This window comes from Bacillus rossius, chromosome 16 (assembly GCF_032445375.1).
Source record: "Bacillus rossius redtenbacheri isolate Brsri chromosome 16, Brsri_v3, whole genome shotgun sequence".
In the NCBI taxonomy this organism is placed as follows: domain Eukaryota; kingdom Metazoa; phylum Arthropoda; class Insecta; order Phasmatodea; family Bacillidae; genus Bacillus; species Bacillus rossius.
Genome location: NC_086343.1, coordinates 35,296,500 through 35,318,956, shown reverse-complemented (window position 1 = coordinate 35,318,956; position 22,457 = coordinate 35,296,500). Strand labels below are relative to the sequence as shown.

The 22,457-nt window shown below is 35.7% G+C and overlaps 1 protein-coding gene across 2 annotated transcripts in view; it reads right to left on the bottom strand.

Moving 5' to 3' along the window:
* Nucleotides 1–12,444: 12,444 nt before the first annotated feature.
* The window catches only part of LOC134540076 (LHFPL tetraspan subfamily member 3 protein), an 87,298-nt gene continuing 77,285 nt past the window's right edge, over nt 12,445–22,457 (bottom strand). Inside the window, exons 2-3 of one of the 2 annotated variants that reach the window (XM_063382536.1) lie at nt 19,358–19,606; nt 12,445–16,673 (exon numbers count right to left, since the gene is read on the bottom strand). In XM_063382536.1, coding sequence (XP_063238606.1) covers nt 16,453–16,673; nt 19,358–19,606 — 470 coding nt within the window. In that variant the 3' untranslated portion in view covers nt 12,445–16,452. Of the gene's footprint in view, nt 16,674–17,441; nt 19,607–22,457 lie in introns of those variants that run through there. The other variant, XM_063382535.1, reaches the window with a different exon arrangement.

Here is a 22,457-nt window from a genome sequence, read left to right as displayed (position 1 = left end):
TTTTTTGCTCTGATGACATTAGTAGATCCATGCCTGGAAAAAGAGACTTTGTTGCAACCGTAATGGATGGGGAAAAAAAACAAGTACAAAAAAGATAAGTATTAACTAACCTAAAATAAATTTATGAAAAGTTTAAAGATCAGTTCACGGATGTTCAAATAGGTTTCTCAAAATTTGCTGAACTAAGGCCTAAAAACTGTTTGTTAGCAGGTGGAAGTGGCACGCACTGTGTTTGTATCTGTACAACACATCAGAACTTCAAACTTATGCTGGATGGTTGCAGAGTATCCAAATTAACCGGAGAAGAAGTAACACAAGCATTTTATTGCTAGAGTTATGTGCAATCCCCCTTTGCCTTGCTGCTACTTCAATGAGTGTGAATTCTGTCCTGGGTCTAGACTTTTAAGAGAGTTTTTCGAAACAACACTAGACTCTAACAACATTGACCAGATAACTTACAAAAAGTGGGTTACAGTTGATTGGACTTCTTTAGAAACGATGATACAACCAACAGAAGAGTTTATCGATTGTTTGATTGAAAAGTTGGACTTACTGAAACGACACTCCTTTATTGCAACACAACAATTTTCAAAAAAACACAAAGTGTGACCTCAAGGTAGGAGAGTTTTTGGTAGTTACTGATTTTTCAGAAAATTACACATTTATAATACAAGATGAGGTTCAAGGTTACCATTGGACGAACACTCAAGCAACTGTCCACCCTTTTGTTGCCTATTACAATGATGATAATGAAATCAAACATATCAGTTATGTTCTAATATCTGAGCATTTGACCCATGACACAGTGGCAGTACATCTATTCCAATCATATTTAATTGACTTTTTAACTGGATATTTTGGTAAGAAACCTACCAAGATGTTCTATTTTTCAGACGGCTCAGCAGCTGAGTATAAGAACAAAAAAAAACTTTATTAATTTATGCCATCATGAAGGTGATTTTGGAATCAATGCTGAATGGCACTTTTCTGCTACTGCCATGGAAAAGGAGCCAGTGATGGTGTGGGTGGGACTGTTATAAATTACTTCAAGGCCTACTTTATTGTTGTATTTACTGATATTCCAAAGCAAATTTACTAACCTTACAGCAGCAGGTTAAAATAGTGACCCACTCTTTTACATAAAATTGTATTTTAATATGATCCCATTGGCATCCCATAATAAAACTTTCAGCATTCATAGTCAGTATGTTGTTCTTTAACATATTTTTTTTTTCAGAATTTTAAAAGTACAGTTTTTCAAAAACCAGTATATACAATTATTAAAAAGTTTTTGAAAGGTGAATTTTTTTAAAAATGTTTTTATGTTGTATATCAAATTAAAGCCTAGCAAATAAGCTCAAAAATGGGCTTATTTTCACTGTTCCAGCTTTATTAGAACTCAACCTATAAATAAATAAACATTTGCTCGCGAACAAAAAAAACATGAAATTTGGCAATGTTTGGAATTGTACAACTAAAGAACCAGAAGGGATAAAAATAAAATGAAAATTGCTCTATGTTACTATTTATTAGGGCCACCACCATACCAAATTTCAGACAAATCTGAGACGGTCAGGTTGGGACCTTGGTTGATTTGACATGGAATGGCCCTATGCAGTTCCATGTGTTTAGAATTACACAAATGTTTCTGAAATAGTTTGGTGAACATTGCAAATTTATAATGAAGTTTTAAATTTGTTATTATCACGGCCTTGCCGCACCGTTGGAATTGTTCTGTTCCATCGCAGGCTGTTTGAGAGAATCCATTTTGCAATGGATTTGGTGTCCTCCCGACCCGAAGTGTTGCAAACTGCGAAGACCAAAATAAAATTTCCTCTTACAATGTCTAGTAAATACAAATATTCTTCAAATTTTCTGGTGCTGAAAACATTCGATCTGAAATTGGTAAAACAGAGAGATTAAACAAATATTTTCCCATGTGGCAAATGTGAGGAAAGCATTGAACCCTGCACAAATTTTTTATAGACAGCTAGTATTTAAGTGCACATTAAACAACAGTTCTGTGACCAAATATTGACTTAGGTGGAAACCTGCTGGTCCAGTAAACCGTAATCTCGTGTGTCCATCTATCTAGCCCAAGTATTGACAGCCATTTGAGATTTATTGATTGAAATGTGGATTGTTACAAATTTACTCTTTGTACATTATTTATAAGGCTTTATGTTGGGGGATGGTGATTAAAAGTTGAACAACTTATTATTATTTATATGATTATTGTCAGTCTTAGATGTTACATATTACATTTACATATAGTTAAAGTGAGAGGGGAGCATTAAAGACATAAAGACATACATTACATTATCTACATCCCGCGATAGCTGAGGTAGTGATGTCGACCGACGGTTGCACGTCTGGCTCGTGGTTTCAATCCTCGGCTGTGGCATTTTGTTGGACGGCTCCTGGCTGCCGTCCTGGTGCTGGCCTCGCTGCTGGCGCCTGGCGGTGGCCGCTCGCCGCCGTCCTCCGACGAGGACCCAGGCGGAGACTTCCCCAGCAGCCTCCTTCTGGGAGTCCTGGCTGCCGTGTTAATCGTCGAGTCCGCGGCGTGTTGACAATCATTGTTCCCACTGTTCGTTCGTTACAGCGGCCGCTCTCGTCCTTCGTCGCCGAGGCCGTGTCCCACTATTATTGCTGACAGTGGTGTAACTGCTGAAGCCTCGTGTTTGTGTTGACTAGCGACACTTCCTTGAGGCAGCGCGCCAATGCGCTCCGAGCGAGTCATAACAGGATGTACATTTAAACTTACAATGAAGTGAAATAAAATCATTACATGGCTCATATATTGTACTTTTATTTCATTCATATATTTCAGGGTAACAGTGACATATTCGTTTACATTTTCTGTGATTCCTAAGTTATGTCTGCGAAGATTTTTTCAATGCATTATAAATGTGTATTCAAGACTAACGTGATTTTTAAGTGAAATTCAGTATTCGCATTACAAGAACGATGAAAACGAACAAAACAACTATGTCTAAGAGACTATAATTTTTGTTATGTGTTTTTAGATATCACAGTAGCTATAATCTGAGTGTTAAAATGTTAAGCGCGGCAGTAATGGAAGGCGCTTGAGAAACCATTATGGACCGATTAACGTATTTCCTCCCCCCCCAAATGGCTTTTCCCGTGTTGCGAAATCCCGGCTGCGGTTTCGGGAATTCCAGATTACTTGTGACGCGTGTGAGGTCATCTTGGCGATGGTTCAGTTTAAAATCGATTAGGAAGGAAATTCCGTTGGCACAACAAATGTGGTAATATATCAGTAAATGTCCCCTGGCATCAGTGACTGGTTAGGAGGCTGGAAAACACATTAGTTGCAATATGTGTATTTTCATGGCACATGAAACTCTTAATGCGAGCAGACAGGCCACATCACTTATGACCCTGGAAAAGGGGGTGGGGATGACAAACATTGTGAAACCGCATGCAAGGAAGAGCATTCAGGTGGGCAAAAATATTGTATTGTCCAAAACGTAGCGTGGTAGAGCGGTACATGCTGGTGATAAACCGAATGCTACGCACCGTGTGGTTCCCAAACACACTTAGTTTTTAAATCTCACTTAGGAAACACCACAGAGAACGTCGGTACAATCGTGGAAATTGCTGCAACAGTTCCTCGAAAAGTAGCTGATAACGTAATGTTAATATGTATTACATTCCCTGGGAGAGCTCGGGCCTACTGTCATAGGGAGGAGGGGGGGAGGAGTCCACGAGCAAATAGGTGTCACGTTGGACATCGGGGAACTGGTCCTAGCAAGGAAGGTTAACAAACTCTCATAAATGATGTCTCTTAAGCAGGGGGAGGGGGAGAAGACCCCCGACTCCCCCATCAAGTACATTTGACTTATATCAATAATTTAAGTAGTAAAATGTGCGAAGTGTGTAAAATAAGAGATGATACATGTTAGAATGCGAAGTGTTTCCATCTACTCGCATCGTCGCCACCGAGCTTGAGGCAGTCGCACAGCACTGAAAGCTACTCCTATTAGATGATGCGTGATAATTCCCCATCCACAATGGCGAAAACCCTGCATGTCTATAGAGCGTATATTTAAGCTTTGGCGTAAGACGAACTTACGAGTCTTCCCTTCCTGGACCCATTACAAACACACTTAGCTTGAACATGGATTTAAAAAGAGCAACTGAAATATGTACCTGTCAAGCTATGATGTCACACAGCTACGCACATGAAGAATGTACATGGCTTCAGAGGGTTGCTTTCTTATACCTCGGTGGTCTGAAGTTAAGCCAAGCCAAGCAGGGGTTTACAACCTCCGATCCTCTTCACATAAGCGAAGTCTTAGCAATAATGAATCCAAGGATCAGTTGTGTTCTTACCCTGATCGAGATTGGTGTGGGCCTAGTGCTGATATGATATCTATTGAATGCTTCATTCTATCACAGAATGTAGTTACAGAATATTGGCTATAATGAGCAGGAGATTTTGTAAGCTTTCATACCTATGTACAGTAATTGCATTGAAGTATGAAACACGAAAATTAATACAGTAGTTCACAATTCTGTTGTTGATAATTATTGAAATTAATTAAAAATATTGATATGAGAAGATTAAAGTGCACGAAGATTAAATCTACAGCTTATGATTAGGGTAATATAGCTATTTAAAATGTTAACATCTCAAAAAAGGCGAATTAAATGTGACATCATCAGCTGTCATTTTTAGATAACCACAAAATACCTTCTGTAAATCTATATGGGTTAGGAAACGTGTGAGTACATATGATGCGCTAAGCAATGCAACAAACTTTGTTCACTAAGCCATGGAAAAGAAAAAAATGTGTATATTGGTAGATATTGCTAAGGCTTTTGTTACAGTTCAGACAAAATACTTTAAAAGAAAATCTGATAACGTAGGAGTAATAAATGTGGCAAACACATGACTTAAAAGTTATTCAGATGGTAGGTCTCGGAGAGTAAAAGGTAAATATCTGGAGGACCGAGATCCGCTCAGAAGAAAGTTACTGTTAGCATGGGCGCAAATCTGTAGGATTTCCAGGGGGGGCCCGTGAATTCTGTGGTTTAAGAATTTTGCGCTAGTGGTCAACCGAAACAAGTCTTCTCTGGATGATAAGCTCGTATGTTATACACTTTATTTTTACGTAAGTGATATTAACAATAAAGCAGAGCAACATATGTTTTAGTAATTATTAATTAATGACTATAAGAAGTGATCTCCCAAACATGTTTGGTTAATTTGCTAACCTAAATACATAAAATATCCATGAAAAAATCTATAAAAATAATATACGTGATTATAATGCAAATAGATAACACCACACCCATACATTACCATTTTCCAAAAGTGTTTATTCTAATTTCAGATCTTGAAACAAAATCTTTAGCTAATTCATGTAAACTAAGTTCATCCAAACGACTTTTGTGAACATGACACACAGTCACTGAGTTGAAACGGGTTTGAGTAGTGGTACTTCTTAACCGTGTCTTCAGACGCCTCAGAGCGCTGAAGCTGCGCTCAACTTCGCATGAAGAAGCTGGAATAAGCAATTTCACCAGTGAAAACAGAATAAAATTTCACAAATTATGTATTTATGTTGCCGCTATAACAAGAAATACTAAAACAGAATAAAATAAATATTTAAGTGGGGCTCCCATACAACAGACATGATTTTTTTTGCCGTTTTTATAGATAATGGTACGGAACCCTTCGTGCGCGAGTTCGATTCGCACTTTGTCGGTTTTTTTTATGCCACATCACATAATTACTGCGATTCAAATGCTGTTCGTAAAATTCTTTGTTCACAGTGTTTGATGCGCCCTAAAAACCCAAAGCGCCAAAGCTAATAAACGGATCAACATAAAATTAACGATCGAATCATATTAAAACCCTAAAGACTATTTTATTTAGTAAAGCCATCAACCAGGTAAAAAAGAAAAAATCTTAAAGACACAAATGTTAAATATCGGAGATAGAACTATGAAATTTATACTACAGCAAATTAAACCACATACATTTCTCGGCTTATATTAGTATAATCAGTATTTTGGCAGTGAATTATTTAGTTAAAATATGCTGCTTGATTAGTTATTAAAGAGACGCGTTTGCTTCCTTATTAACTTAAATACGGATATGTAACGTTTAAATACTTCTTTCTCACTCTTACTTCTGTTTACTCGTGCAGTGTTGCAGTTATCAAATAACAAATGTTATAAAGTGATTATCGGCCATGAATTGTGAAAATTATCGTTTGATAATAAAAGGAGAGTGATTTTAAATTCCATATTGACGAGGAAAAAAATTATTCCCTGTATATTCACATGTAACGTACAGAGCAGCTAGCCTTACAGAATGGAGATGAGCTAAAAAATTCCAGAAAATGGTATATAAGTTTCAGTTCGTAAATAAACTAAATTCTGCTATAATTACTGTTAAAGTATTAAGTTGTTTATTTCCTGGGAAAAATAACGTTACATAATCACTTAAATAAAATATATTACTTAAATAATAATCACTACTTATAAAACAACCAAGCTTACCAGGTGAGAATCAGATTCTGTTTTACGTTTCTTCCGCGTCACGAACTTATCCATGTTGATGTTTGCCAAGAAAGCAGAAGACTGGCGCACACGAGAGCAAAACCACTTTAAAAACAGACTACCTGAAACCTATAATACTGTCGTTTCAGAGGACAAGGTAGTGAGCGTAACAATGGGGAGGAAATGCTAATGGAACCCTACCCTAGCTTCGTCCTTTGGAATGAACGGTTTCTAGGAATTAAGGGTTTCAAAGTTCTCACTATAAAACTCCATACCATGGCTTTCGCAGAAGGGGTAGGGGAAAATAACTACGGAACTCGAAGGTAGGAATGTAAAGCATGTCAAAGTGTTTGTCGTCGTTGTAAATAATAATCTGATATATATGCTGTGTACACCATTAACTTTAAAATCACGAAGTGGGCCCCCCCAAGGAGGGGCCCATTAATTCCAGGGGGGGGGGGGCGGGCCCCCCTGGCCCCCCCGGGATCTACGCCCATGACTGTTAGCATTTAAAATACACTATTTTTAAATAGAAAATTAACATTGTTAAAATAAAAATTAGTTAAGTTACACTAAATTTAAATGTATAGGTACCTTTAAGTTAGGGTAATTCACCCCAGTGCCGGACATCTAATTCTAAAAGGTGATATACTGTAAACGTGTTAAAGAATATAACTAATTTAGATATTAGGCTGTAGATAGTTACATTGGTCTTATTGTTTTGCCAATAAATCAATCAGAATTATTTTGAATTGTTTAGTAATAAGAGTAATAATACCACCCTAATGATAATATTAAACGTTTCTGTTTTCAGTATTGAGCACATTATTCTTTACGCAATATTTCCGTCAAAATTCAACATTTATCCTACACCTATATCCGATATATAATTTTAAACCATTTTATTCTTACGTGTGCTAACTTTCTAATTGTTAGCAGTGGTACACAAAAATAATGTTATTTGGTCATTAATAGGCCCTACTGAGCAAAATGAAGCCATGTAAAGGTTAAATTTCTTCCGTGTTCTAACAATAAGTACCATATTTTTTAAAATTCTTTTATGAGTGTACAAACTTACGTTTCTTCACCAAGAGTGATAGACATAAACGATTCTTGACGTTTGAAAAGGATGGCAATGTATTAGAAAAAAAGTCATATTGAAGTAATGTTGGCGATATGCAGATAAACTCCATACACGCAAAATAACTTCATCTCGACTGAACAGATTTAAATAAAAAAATAGTCAGTTAAAAACTAAAAATAACCACTTTTAATGTTCAATGACTAAAAATGAAACCATAAAGGCTAAATTTAGATTATTTCTTTCATTTTCGTAATGACTATATACTAAATTTAACGACATAAAATTGATTACCAATCATATTGTGATTACTGAAAATGAAATATTACTAAAAAATAAAAATTGACCCTCCTATAAAATTAATAAAGTGTTCATTATGCGGTATTGTTAGCAAAGCGATGAATTTAAATTTCATCACATTCGGACATCGTAAAGTGGGTAAAAATCTAATATAAAGATTTTTTACATAGGTACCTAGTTGATTTTCATAGTCCATTCAATACATACCGTAAAATGGGGTGACTTGATACAGTTTTTAACTTTCATCACTTCCAGCTCTTAACACAATTGCACTAGAATCAAAGTTATCACTTCAAAAGTTGAGTCTTCAGTTCATGTATTCAATGTACAAAACTCATTTTGCTCAAGAAATATCTTATATAAATTTTTCCTTAAATTAAGCTTGTATCAAATCACCCCATGGGTTGGGGTGACTTGATACAGACATCAGTTTGTACCGTTGTATCAAGTTAAACAGTTCCACGGGTGACTTGATGCATGCAAAACATTACAAAGTAGTAAGGTACTGACTTCCTGTGTATAAAACATAAAGTATACTTTAAAATATACAATAAAACTAATTTTTTTAAGGTTTTGTTGTTTTCTTTAATGTATTTGTTATGGGAAAGTCGGAGTACAAATCAGACGTAGACGACAAGTAACTTTCACCCAGGGGGGGGACACTTCATAGGGTATAGCAATCACATTTTTCTAGTTGCTATACAGTTTTATCCAACATCTGAGCACAAAAATTATAATCAAAATACCACGTTGATTAAATAATTATTACATTTGTTTTAACATTTTATCAAATTTATGGCATAAATTGGTATTGTTGAAATGAAAATAATATATTTGCATAAAAGAAAATAAATAAGTTTTCGTTGGCATGTTGAACCACTTGTTTATCCAACAACACCATAATAAATGGTGTCGGCGTTGAATTTAAGCAATATTAGGTTTAATAAAAAAATTCTACGGAAATTTTGTTTCAATCATGTTGAAATAGTAATCTCGTTAAATAATATCAATGATTTCATGAACTACTTTATAAATCACTGTTATGAAACATGCCTGATTCAGCTACGTGTTGTGTTAACTACTGCTACAACAAGAGAAGAGATAATAATAATTAACTTTACTTTAAGTTTCCGCTTGACGAAACTAGGTATGTGTAAATTATTAAAACGAAACAGAATAAAAGTTTTGTGTAATTAAAATAGTGATGAGCATTTTGTTTTCATGCCCTACAGAATTTCCTCTTTTTAGGTAGTGTGTAGTCGCACATTGAGGACGAGCACACAATACGTAATACTTAGGTACTGTTTTAATGTCAACGAGTCTCAAATTCTGCTCAAACTTGCTGCTTATGTACTTTAATTAGTCTAAATGTTTTGTATGAATTTTATTTTTAGGTCGAGAGGGAGGTGTGGGTAAAAATTTTGTATTGCATATCCAAGTCTATCCCTTGATACTAATCGCATGATCCTGAATACATTTATCCTGTGGTAATGATGCTTGCTGTTTTAACATTAATTAAAACAGCAAGCATCATGTGCCACCCGATAAATCATACATGAACATGCCAACAGGATGAAGGGATAAACTTGGATACGTGATACGGAACAATTACTGAGGTGAGGGTTGCGATAAAATGAAGTCTCTTAAATTTTTATGTTGAAATTAAGGTTTTTTCCCCTTAACAATTGCTATACACCTGTCTTCAAGAAGTGAAGATATGAGAAAGATTTGTACTTTCACCTAATCCATAAATGATAGATGCCATTGGTAACAGCTTCATTTCAGTTTTTTTTGGAAAAATTGTACATCTTAGGCAGTTAAATTAAACTACTTTTGTTTTTTTATGTGTTATAAAGTTTTTGCATTTTTAAAAATAAACATTTCTGTAACATTGTAAAAGTGTTACACAGTATTTGATTTATTTCTGGACAAAAGCTTATTCAGTTAATTCTTGTCTTAATTATTATTATACACATTAAATTTATGTTACATACAACTAAAAATCATGTTGTGTAAAAATATTCACATCAATATATTTACAGCAGTGGCAACAAATATATGATTATTAAACTCTGTAATTTACAATATTTTTACTAAGGAGTAATTAACTGCAACTGTTTTCAAAATTTGTTTGATGTGCAAACATCTTAGCTCTTTGCATATAGCATTTGGTACGAGTGATTTCAGGGATGAAATGGAAGTCGAATGAAACTACAATGTATAAACATGATGGTGCCATCTGTGGAAGTCTCAGAATCTTAAAAAGATGTTGGACTTGCGAGGTAAATCAGTATATATTAACTTTCGCTAACGTCAGGGGGATATAATAAGCTTGTTGGTGTGACAAAGTTAACTTCATAATAGTATAATTATCCTTTAGTAAATTATGTTATAGTTCATAGTCATAAAAGAATGACAACTTAAAAAATGCTCATTTAAATTTTACCACCCCTTAGTAAATATGGAAATCTAGAGATAGTGCAGGTTACATCATACTATACAGGGCCAGATTTAGAGGTCAGGAGGCCTCGGGGCAACAGAGGAGCGGAGGCCCCCTGGCCCCAAATTATTTTACAAATAAAATAAACAATTTTTTTCAGTCGAGTTTTCCAATAAATGATTTATTATGAAATCAAGTAGATTCTCTTAGTATTTTAAAAAAACATACATAAATATAATCGGAGACAAGAATTATATGAAATTTTTGTGGGGGCCCTCCATTTGTGGAGGCCCCGGAGCTTTCGCCCCAGTTGCCCTCCCCTAAATCCGGCCCTGATACTATAGACACACAATAAATTTTTATCCTACATATATTTGATGCCATGTTGAATAAACTTATTAAAGTTAAGGTTTGATCGTAGGAAGTATTTAGACTTATTTCTGTCGTGTAGCAAAAGCTAATATTCATACATAATATACATAGTGTGTGTTTTTTTTTTTTTTTTTTTTTTTTAAGTGTTTCAGGTTAATTTTGTGTTTTGTATCTATTGGACTGCCCACTTTATGTCTGAAAGTACTTACAAGATAGCGCTGTGTTCATAATGCTTTAGAGAATCAACAAAATGTTAACTATCTTTGAAACCATGTTTTTTCCAACTCAATTTTTCTGGCTAAAATATACATAATAAGTATTATTTAAGTTGTGATTATATTTTGTTATGACTATTCTAGTTCACAAAATGTATTCCAGGATAGTTTCACTACCATAAAGTTTCCTTTGGCACACCATTCCCTTCTGTTCATGAAAGTTAATATATAAGGGTCCATGTTACCACACGGGGGTCCACCCATCTCGACGACTTAGGCTCGTGGCTAGAGCAGTTTCTGCATGCACGCGCATTGGACTTTAAACTTGTTAAATTTCAGTTCTGTAATGAGGGCTTATTTCATTATATTTCTGGTGCATACTAAAATGTCACCTTCAACGCACCTAAAGAAGTATAAACTCAAAAACGCAGGCAAGGATAATTCTGGTCTAGGGGAAAATGTCACAAGTTCAGCATTGAGGCATTTACGTACATGCAACACGTACGGTACTAGTGTTTTTCGGCCAGGCCTGAGAAATCAACAGTACCAACTTGTTAAACAGGTTGAATTTGCTCGTTATCGAGGTTAGATGTTTACACATCACCAGCGAGAACTGAAAGACAAGCTCACTTTTTTTGACGTGACGTCTAATAAATCGAATGCCGGCTGCACACACGAAAAAGTGTCCCGTAACGCACATTATCCCGTTATGCTGTGTCCCATTACGCTCATTGTACGTTTGCGCCGCATCTATCTCTCTTCCACTCGATTGGAACCATTGATTTGACTTTTTCGAGGCACATTAAACTTGAAACACTCCCATTCGTTCCCTACTTTTCCTATCATCGTCCTATCCTTAACAGAATAACACAGATTGGAAGAAGTTAAATAGCAAACATGTATAAGAGTTATAGTTTAAGTAATAAACATATTTGAATTAATGAGTGCAAATAAAAGTAAATTTATCAATTAAATTGTAGATTTCATTTCACTCTTTCTTTGTATCCATACAAAATAGTGATAATTCAATAAAAATTATTCAATTTTATTCATAAAAGTATGCAATTATTTCATCAATGTTTTATGACGTTGTCACGTTAAACTATCGCCCGTAAACCGACTTTACAGACACCAATTTTTCTTCTGTAAATGTGGACCTTGACATTATATCAGGAACAATTTTGGTACAGTTTGAAATGACAGTGTTTTGTGCCATCGTTGCTACTGATACCTAACAATGGGAGCAAGAGACACGTGCATAGGTACTACATGACATTGCAGCACCACCAATATGAATTGTGAGTTTCAGCAAGTATTTGTACTCAACTCGCAAATTGTTTGTCAAAAATATTTATTTGCAAGCGTGAATATTAGACGCAATTTTTAAGTAATGGTCTCTTTAAATTTAAATGTTACATAATAAAATTCTGAGAGATCATAAAAAAATTGTTCTTAATAATTTTTTAAAAAACCTATAAGTTTAGGCAGTAAGTCATCAATTTCACTACAACTAGACTTTTATTTTCTTTAAAAATATAACTGTTATAAACATTTTAATATTTTTTTTTGTTACTAAATACAGTAGTAATAGACATTATACAGATTTAACATTCTTAAAAAAAAGTCATTACAAAACCCTAATAACATTTTTGGATGTGGTATTATACATTGTATAATAAAAAAAATCCAGGTACATTGAGATTTTTCAGAACAATGCCATAGAAGCGTTAGTTATTATTTGAGAATAAAACTGTCACACTACTATTCAAACAGTTTTTAAAGATACATTTGTAATACAGTAGTCATCATATTTGAAGTTTGGTTTATCATTATAAGCATTTGGAATAAAGAAAAAGAATACATATATTATATTCTTCAGAAAATTCATGCATCTAAACATTACAATTTAGTATTCACACACTACTTACTAAAAACCATTATTTTAAACATTAGTTATACCTAATTTTTAGAAGATTTTTTTTTTGATGTCTAAACATCTTAGCTCTCTGTATACGGCATTTGGAAGATATAATTTTGTGAACGGAATGTTTTATTTAACTTTTGCTCTGCAAATCAAATGATTTGATAGTCCACGTAGCTGCTCCGGCAGCAAATTCTAAGAGCAGGTGCAGAAACTAAATGTGATTCGCTTCAAGAAATGTAGTATTTGTTAAACAATTTTTGTATATTTATCATGCTCTGCATTATTTGAAAAACATTCTACATTAATATTGTGTCTGAGCTTCATATTAAAAGTTTATTTGCATCATGAGAACACATGAATTAGCTCATTAGCGAGGTTAGATGTGTACACATTACTGGTGAATACTGAAAGACTTGCCCACATTTTTTTATTAACACTCTTTAAAATTTATTTCAGAACATACAAAACCAAAAATTTGCAGGATGTGATATTTTTATCAGAATATCTAAAAATCTAAACATTAATATTTTTGAATTTATTAAATAATGCATTTCAAAGAGTTTGTGGTTATTAACTATTTTAAGTTATATCTTTTGAACTTGCCACCTTCTGCTACACTAGTGTTGTTTGTTTCAATGACCACAAAAGTGAGCACTCGGAGCGTTACGTTGACCAACGTGCGATCACCATGGATGCTCCGAGCGTTTTTCATACCGCACCCTCCGTTACCAGTAAGATTAAGAAATGAAATACTTATTTTTAAACCAAAGAACATGTCTACTAAAGTTTTTAAGTAAGAAATATGATGTAGGTAAATGTTGAGACAGAAATTAAAAAGGTGAATTGAAACTATAAGGAAAACCTGTTCCATCAATTTAACATATTTTAAACACCTATTAAACAAGTGTTTACCCTAGGTACCATTCAAATGAAAGAAACTCATGCAACGTATCATATGCTAATAAAATTGAACAGATCGGTGGATTTTTTGCTGCGGCAACAGACGATAACACTACGTATGGAAACAACCATAGACCTTAAATGTTTTTTCCAAAAATGTAAATCTTTAACACTGTGCTCGGGATTCAGTGGTTACGGCAGCAAGACATGCAGAATATTTGTTCAAAGTGTAATGCTGTCTGATATTCATGATCCTTGTGTGAGATATATAAACTAATTGGTTTATTTAATTCAGTCACATTGCCCAGTGTAAGTTGTGATCAGAAGGGGAGAGAGGGGAGGAAGGACTTCGCCTCCTCCTTAATCCGTCCTTAGATCCGCCTCTTGATTGCCGTTCAGTCGAAAGATTACACGGTTGTGATGGAGCATATCAGTGATGTTCATAAGCAAGACCATGCAACATTTTATCCACAGTAGCTTACTAGCCAAGTTGTGCGTTCCAGTAAATGTGCGCGTGTGTTCCAGTAAATGTTGCAGAATAGCCCCATTTCATGGGAATTCCTGGAAGTGATTCAATTTAGCCACCACTTTTCGGCCACCGATGTTTACTGGTGCCACCGCCCTCCAGGCTGCTGTTCCACAGTTGGCCAGTGTCGCTCGAACCCGACAGCACAGAAGGCAACAACTCCTTGAAACAGCATCGAAAGGTCGCGACCATCACTAACAAGAGTCTGTCTCAGTGCTCTACCCTACAGTGCATCCACAATATGCGAGTAAAGTTAATGGTTTATAATACGTCATTCAATAATTCAGCATCAATCAAACAGCCCCTGTTCAAATGTTCTAAGAGGGATTTCAGCTGTCACCCTTGTCTGCCAGGTCACGTTATTGCTGGTGTTTTTAGTTCGCTCATAGTTTATAATAATGATCTGTTTTCATTTGAATAATTTTTTTTTTCATAGAGATACATTTACATTTCCACACATGGTATTCCCATTACAACTTTATTGACATTTAATAAGTAGGCAAAACCTCTAATTAACCATGTTCATGGTCTAAAACGTGCTGCATACATCATAAGGTAACTAGCATTTATGTTCACATATCCTGTAGCATAGATTAACTTCATGTTCTGCATTACCATGCTCAACTATGATGCTGACAAAAAACGCAGCAAGTATTCCCTAGTACTTTTAGTTGTATGTCCTGTGAACAAGTTTAAATATATCTTAGCACTTTATTTTGAGTTTTGTTTAGTTTACTGTATGTTCATCAATTATAACCTTTTTGTGTACAAAATGATAAAAATATTTTTTGTATTAAATTTTAACTTTGTTATTATGTCTTTATAATTCAACATTTTAATAAATACAAAAAATACTACATGCTTTAAAAAATATATTCATAGATCAGTCAAAAACAAATTAACCTAAAATAATTAGAAAAATTTACAATAAAGAGTTTAAACCACCAACACCTTTAAGAGGGCCAAAATATTTAATGATAGCTTCCTAAACTAACACCAGCTATGCCTAATTGTTATTTCTGGCATTAATACAAGCTATATAAGCTATATGAGCCGTAAATAAAATGCATACACTGAAGTACCATACTTATTAAAAAAATAAAAAATCATTTAATCTTCTATTCAACAAAATTAGAAATGCTGGGAAAGGAAAAGAGGTTATATAAATATATTCTTTTTCTGACTTTTTTGAAAAGATACTTTGAATACACAGCTTGAAAGTCACTGAGCAAGACAAACTATCTCATGAGTATTTTACAGCTTAAAATTCAACTATATTTTTAAAAAGAAACCTGTAAACAAAATGAGTAATTTAAAAAATATTGAAAACACAAAGATTGAAGTTTAATTTGGCAGAGCAGGTTACATTGAAAAATATTTTCATGTACATTGAAGTTTAATTTGGCAGAGCAGGTTACATTGAAAAATATTTTCATGTACAAATGCTATAAAAATTGTTTGTTTCACTCAACCATTTAATTAAAAAAAACTAATAAAGATTTTTTTTGTGAATTTGCTACGGCTAACATTGTGGGTAGAGCACAAACATTGTGGGTAGAGCTCAGTAGGTACCACTCCTGGTACGCTGGGACAGCTCAGGAACAAGAGAAGGCACTTGTGTGAGATTTCACTTCTCAGTGCCAAGAAGGTGCAAGAGCATCAGTCACCTTCACCTTAGAAGAATATAAGGGCAGAGAAGTCACCATACGTGTGTCAACCAGTAGGTTCTTAAACACACAACTGTGTGCTTTGAAAGATACCTTCAGAACTGGACCGTGGGTACCATGCCACCATCAAAAGTTCATTGTAAGCAGGCACACAGCTCCAATTCTGATCTCCAGATGCGTTTTTGAGCCAGATTGAGGTCTGTAAAGAGGGCAGAGTGCACATATGTACCAGGTTTTCTTACGATGCCCTCAGAAGTGGAATGAGCATCTCGGAGGACAGAGAAAGTGTCCTCGCGGTCGGAAGATCTGCACATCGGACGCACTGCCAACCCAGGAAGAGCTCTCGGAAACGGGCAGCATTCACACGACGTTCTCAAGAACTGCTCGAGCGCCAAGACCTAGCTCACAGCTGGGAGAACTGTCGAGCAAGAGAAAGTTCTCGGCAGTGGTCACCAGATGTAAGAGTTCCGCAGGGGACGCGGAGGTGCGCTCACAACTGGAAGTTCTGCACGCTGGAGGCGTAGTCCGGCCGGAAGGCGGAGTTCTTGGAGCGGCCGGTGCGGTTGGAGAACTCGGAGAAGCGGTCGGCGTCGCCCGGCTGCAGGGAGGCGTGAGGGGGCTGCGGCATCAGCAGCACCGGGTGCAGGTTCAGGGACTTGCGGGAGCCCGCGACGGACTGGGCGTCACCCACGTAGCCGTTGTTCACCTCGCCTGCGGGCCAGACACACGGCGGTCGTCAGCGCCCCCGGAGCTCTGTGAGTCTGCCACGTGTCACAGCGCGAGTGTACATTGTTTCACATTGTCCCGCTACGCATTTCCAGCCATTATTCTTGATGAGATGATTAATCTTTGGTTTCACCTACAGTATCTCAAGTCAAGTCCTTATTCAAGTTTTTGAAGTTATACTTCTAATGCGGCATCCAACAAGGTTGCGTTAAACGTTTAACGCTACCATGGAGAATTATTTGCACGCAGTTAAAAACTATTTTTTAATGATGCCAAAGAAGTATAACTTCTCACGAGCGTACCTAAGTACACGACCCATTTTTTTTTACAATTTCTGTAGATGTTTCACTATATAAGCATTGCAATGAACTTTTTGTTGGGTTTTTGTGTCTGATAGGTAGGTATATTATAAATTTTAGAAGCTATTTAAAAAAAAAATACACGCAACAATTATTTCATAATTAAAATTGTTGCACAACTAATAGTTCTTAGACACTTTCTCTGTAGTTCATTTTCTATCTTTTCACAACTGGGTTTTGCATACAATTCTACTGCTTTATTCCTATTTTCAAAATAGTGAAATATGAATGTGTGAAAACAGCATTAAATGATAATTCACGTGTAATTATGCACTAATTTTCTCAAAATATGTAAAGGAATATATTGGAAACATTTTTTTTTTTAAATTCAGCTATATAGTATTACCATTAATTCTAATGTATTCTTAAAAAAATCACACTTGAGAAATTTTCCTGCATAGTATATTTTTTATTTTGACTTGTAAATAAAAAAAAACTGAGTTTAAACCATTTTAGAAGTGCAATTTTTAAGTACCTGGAAAAACTTCTTAACGAGGTTTCACTGTAGTAAAATAAAAGTTCTTAAATCCGGCACGATTTGAGCAACCTGTGTTGATATTTCGGGCATTATCTACTGCTCTTATGGCATTTTTAGTTCACTTATAGTTTATACTTACTCTAGATTTTCATTTCATTACAGTGCTTCCTTATTTCTAACAAGTTACACTTAATGTTTCAATTTTTCATGTGAAAACTTTGAGTGATATATAATCCAATAAAATCGAGAATCCTGCATGTCAGTGGTTGAAGTATTCTCCAGATTATACAAAGATTTTGTGAATGGTTCTGACAATTTGTACTTTCTGCCAACCACTATATGAAATTGGAATCAAACATATTTTACTGTTTAAAATTACAACATATGAAGACAAGTAGTTTCACACTTTAACACTTCCATGACTGAAATGAAAGTGTAAAAATACATCAATAAAATGAACTTTACTATATTCTTACACACACACACACACGCACACAAATATAATATATAAAATAAGATCCAAGCTCAAGTGCGTAAGTGTTTATTTTTCAGTAGTTATTTTGTGTGTAAAATTATGCAAAATGTAATTTGAGATTAATGCTTTATGAAAATGTGTCAAATTAAATAATAATATCATGGCAATGAATAAAATAAGCAACTTAACATTCATTTTTTTTATCAGAAATACTGTAGCCTATGAGTTTAAAATACACTCAAACATTTGTGTAAATCTCCCTTTGCTATGGTAAATAATTACAATAACTCTTATTATCTTGCTCTTTTATTTAAATCAAGTAATAGCCATAACAAATATAAATTTTTTGCCCCCCCCCCCCCCCCCAAAAAAAAAAAATGTTATTAGAAAATTACAATCAAGCTGTTTAAAATGCTTTGCTCGGGGCTATCTGCAATGTTCATCAAGTTTAAAACACCCCCCCCCCCCTCCTTTTTTTTTATTGAAACAAATACTAATTACTTTTAAGGTGTCACTTTGTGAGAATGTTTTTGATAGTTGGTATTGTTATGATAAAGTGAATTCAAAATAAACTTAAATTAGTTTCCAAATATCATCATTTCTTTTCTCAATATTAAATATGGACTTATTAATATCAACTAATTACTGAAGTATTGTAGTCTATTAAGTATGGTATACTATTGTCGAATAGTAATGTCTTTGTAAGTTTCTGTAAGTAATCTATCTTTTGTTTATGTTGATGATTTTATTTTCACTAAATTTTAAAGATTTTAGCTGTTGGTAGACATGTCACAATTTCAAACAAAAAAATACAAATAAGAAGTAATAGAAACAATGTAAGTCTGGAGCAAAGCATAGATATAAAATAACATTGGAAGCAACGTGTGAATATCAAGTTACATCAGAAACAAATACTGACATCCACTGAAAACAGGAGCAAAGCACGGATACCCAATGACTTCAAGAGCAAAGCACCAATATCCAGTGACTTAAAGAGCAAAGCACCTATACCCAATAACTTCAAGAGCAAAGCACGGATACCCGGTGACTCCAAGAGCAAAGCACGGATACCCAGTGACTCCAACAGCAAAGCACGGATACTCAGTGACTCCAACAGCAAAGCACGGATACCCAGTGACTCCAACAGCAAAGCACGGATACCCAGTGACTCCAAGAGCAAAGCACGGATACCCAGTGACTCCAAGAGCAAAGCACGGATACTCAGTGACTCCAACAGCAAAGCACGGATACCCAGTGACTCCAACAGCAAAGCACGGATACCCAGTGACTCCAACAGCAAAGCACGGATACCCAGTGACTCCGAGAGCGGGGCACGGATGCCCGGTGACGCACTGACCCTTGTAGAGCGAGCCGTTGGCGGGGAAGGGCGGCTCGGCCTGCAGGCGCACGTGGCGCGTGGCCAGGATGAAGGCGAGCGCGGACAGGATGACGGCATCCAGGCAGCCGATGACGGCGAGCAGGTAGGCCCAGCGCAGGCCGCACTCGCCCAGGTCGTAGCGGCCGGCCGTGTTGCCGCAGGTGCGCCGCACCTCGGCCGAGTCCCAGCCGGCCGGGTAGACCGCCACGCCCGTCACCAGGCACGCAGCTGCGACACACACACACACACACACACACATTTATATATGTGTGTGTACATTACAGCTACGTTGATTATTGCTATGTGTGGAAGGGAAGACTTCATTTCACAGACGAGAGAGCCACACCCGAAGTTACCCTAATGTTGCTTTAGCAAATAACTTTTTTAATATGTAGCTATCCAGGGCTAGGAAACCGTTTACATGATTTCACAAGTATCTTTAATGTAGCCATCCTAACCAAATCAACCGTCCACAATGTTTTAAAGTATTTATAATGTAGCTAACCTAACCTAATTGACCATTAGTTATCATGAGTTGTCCAAAATAAAAATTAAAAAAAATTAAGATGCACGATCGAGCGTTTGGCTCTCTCGTCTGTGAAAAGAAGGCATTCCATGTGTGGAATATGTAACACCGAAAAGTGTTCGCACTTTTCTATAAAAAGTGCCTTATATTACCGTTATCAGTAAAATAAAAATCATAAATATCAAGCATTACATAAACAAATAAAGGAACTCGACAACCCGAAAAAAAAAAAAAACCAAACAACACTTACAGAAATACGTTACGTATATTGAAACGGCCACAAGATGCTCAATAGATGGACCCTGAATTAAAACGAGACGAAAAAAGTTTTTGTAGAAAAAAATCGTAAAACATGTATTTAAAACTTATTAATAAATGACACGACTAAGTTTGAATGTGTATGTTAACATATAATGATTATTGACATAAAACTGCTGATAAAGTCGTTATTTTTACAAGTTGACCAAATGTGCCCACTGAGAGACAAATAAATATTGTTTTTAACTAGTTTAGTAACCGGTGCTCTACGATTTGAACTTACTTTCCAAATTGACGGCAATAATGCTCGAAATTTCACCGTTTCGAATTACATGTGTGAGTGTTGACAGTGACGTGTTGCTGCTACCCAATGGAAGCTTGGAAAGTGCATGGGAAGTCCGGCAACATTGCGTATACAAATAATATACACATATATACTAATATACCTATACCACAGGAAATAACTTTTTTGAGGGAAAATAGAGGAGGAGGTGCTATTGATACTTGATTATGAGGCAGAAAGTCAGGGTAAGAATAATTTTTATTTGTTGAAATGGGATCATATAAATCACAAATTACTATTTTAATCAATCATTATGTCTTAATAAAAACATACTAATAAATACAGGTATATTTTATCGGCTCTACTATATATTTTGGTAACAGAACGAAAGGATTTGTTAGATGGTCATACTAAACTACCAACCCAAGTACAATTTTTTTTTTTTTTTTTTTTTTTTTTTTTTTTTAGCTTCACTGAAATCAGTTTTTGGTTAACTTCTCAAATATTATAAAATGAAATATAATAAATTAATAAAATATAAGTACCTATAATGAATAACATCAAACCATAACTAAGTGTAATTAAATAATAACTAAGTTTATTCATTAAAAGTCTGTTTGCTCAATTTGAGACGGAATATAAAATTAAAGTGATACATCGTAATACATTTTCGGTAAAGCACCTTAAATGACAAGACATTTAAAAACCAACGTGTTGCGCATGGCGAGTGTCCCAGAATTAAATTTTGACGCGATAAACATAACATATAGCTATATGGCATAACAGAAGGGCACCTGTACGCAATATTCGTATTGCAAAATTGAAAAAACAAGTGATCAGTTTTTGATGTTTCTGTTTTGCTTACAGTGTAACCAACAATGAAACATGTATAAAAAAATATGCGAGTTAGACTTTCAGTTCTTGCCAGAGATGTACAACATCTAACTTCGGTAACGAGAAAATTCATGTGTTCTTCTCATGTTGCAAATGCACTTATAATACGAAACTCCGACACGATATTTAACGTAGAATTCTTTAAAATATTTCCGAGAGTGATACGTATACGCTAGATATGTTTTCAACTACATTTATTAATGCGAATCACGCGTGTTTTCCTCTCCCACCGCTAGAATGTGCTGCCGGAGCATCTACGTCGACTATACAATCGTTTAATTAGAGACCGAAATTTAAATCTATACAATAAAACGGCCCCGATAAAATTAAAAAAAAAAATACTTGAAAAAATACTAAACCCCTGCTTTTCACCTGATTTAAGACACGTAATTTTATTAAAATACTGTCCATCTGATTCAAATTCATTAATCAGCTAATACTATTAAGTTTACCTTTGGCTTTGTGAACTTTGGTCGCGTCGTCCGCCACAGAGGGGCAGCACCACGGTTACACATTTCCGTTACATGTGACTTGCGTTCCATTCAAGAAGTCACATGTTAAAAAAAAAAAAAAAACATTGCAGAGGTGTGTTTATCCAAAGTCAACGTACGATAATTTCAACCAACGAGCACAATAGTTCAAGTATGGCATCATACCATAATTATCGCGCGTCTGGCCGGCAGAGAAGAACCGCGCGGCTGGCGCGCGATGTATCATGCACTCAGCCCGCGCGCAGGTGGAGGCAAATTATTCCGACCTTACGGCCAGCATTCTCACGTTCCCCTCCCACTTATTATGCGCTCTAATAGGGTAGTGTGGGAGTAACATTCCAGTTCTCTTTGATTAAACATTCCAGAGGTTTTTTTTTAAGAAAAACAGAACTGTTAGGGATCGCTCCCTATTGTTGATCGGGAGGGTATTAGAGCTTCGGCAATGACCAGCGGCTGGGGCCACCAACCCAGCATAGTCACCGCCTCAGCCCCGTACCTCACTCAGCTAACCAGACAGTTGGCCGTATCCTGAGCTCTAAGACTTTATCAGCACTGCCGGCGCCTTCCCCGATCTCCCACATCACGTTGGAACCCCTCAAATCACCCAGAGAACCCGTGGTCCAGTGG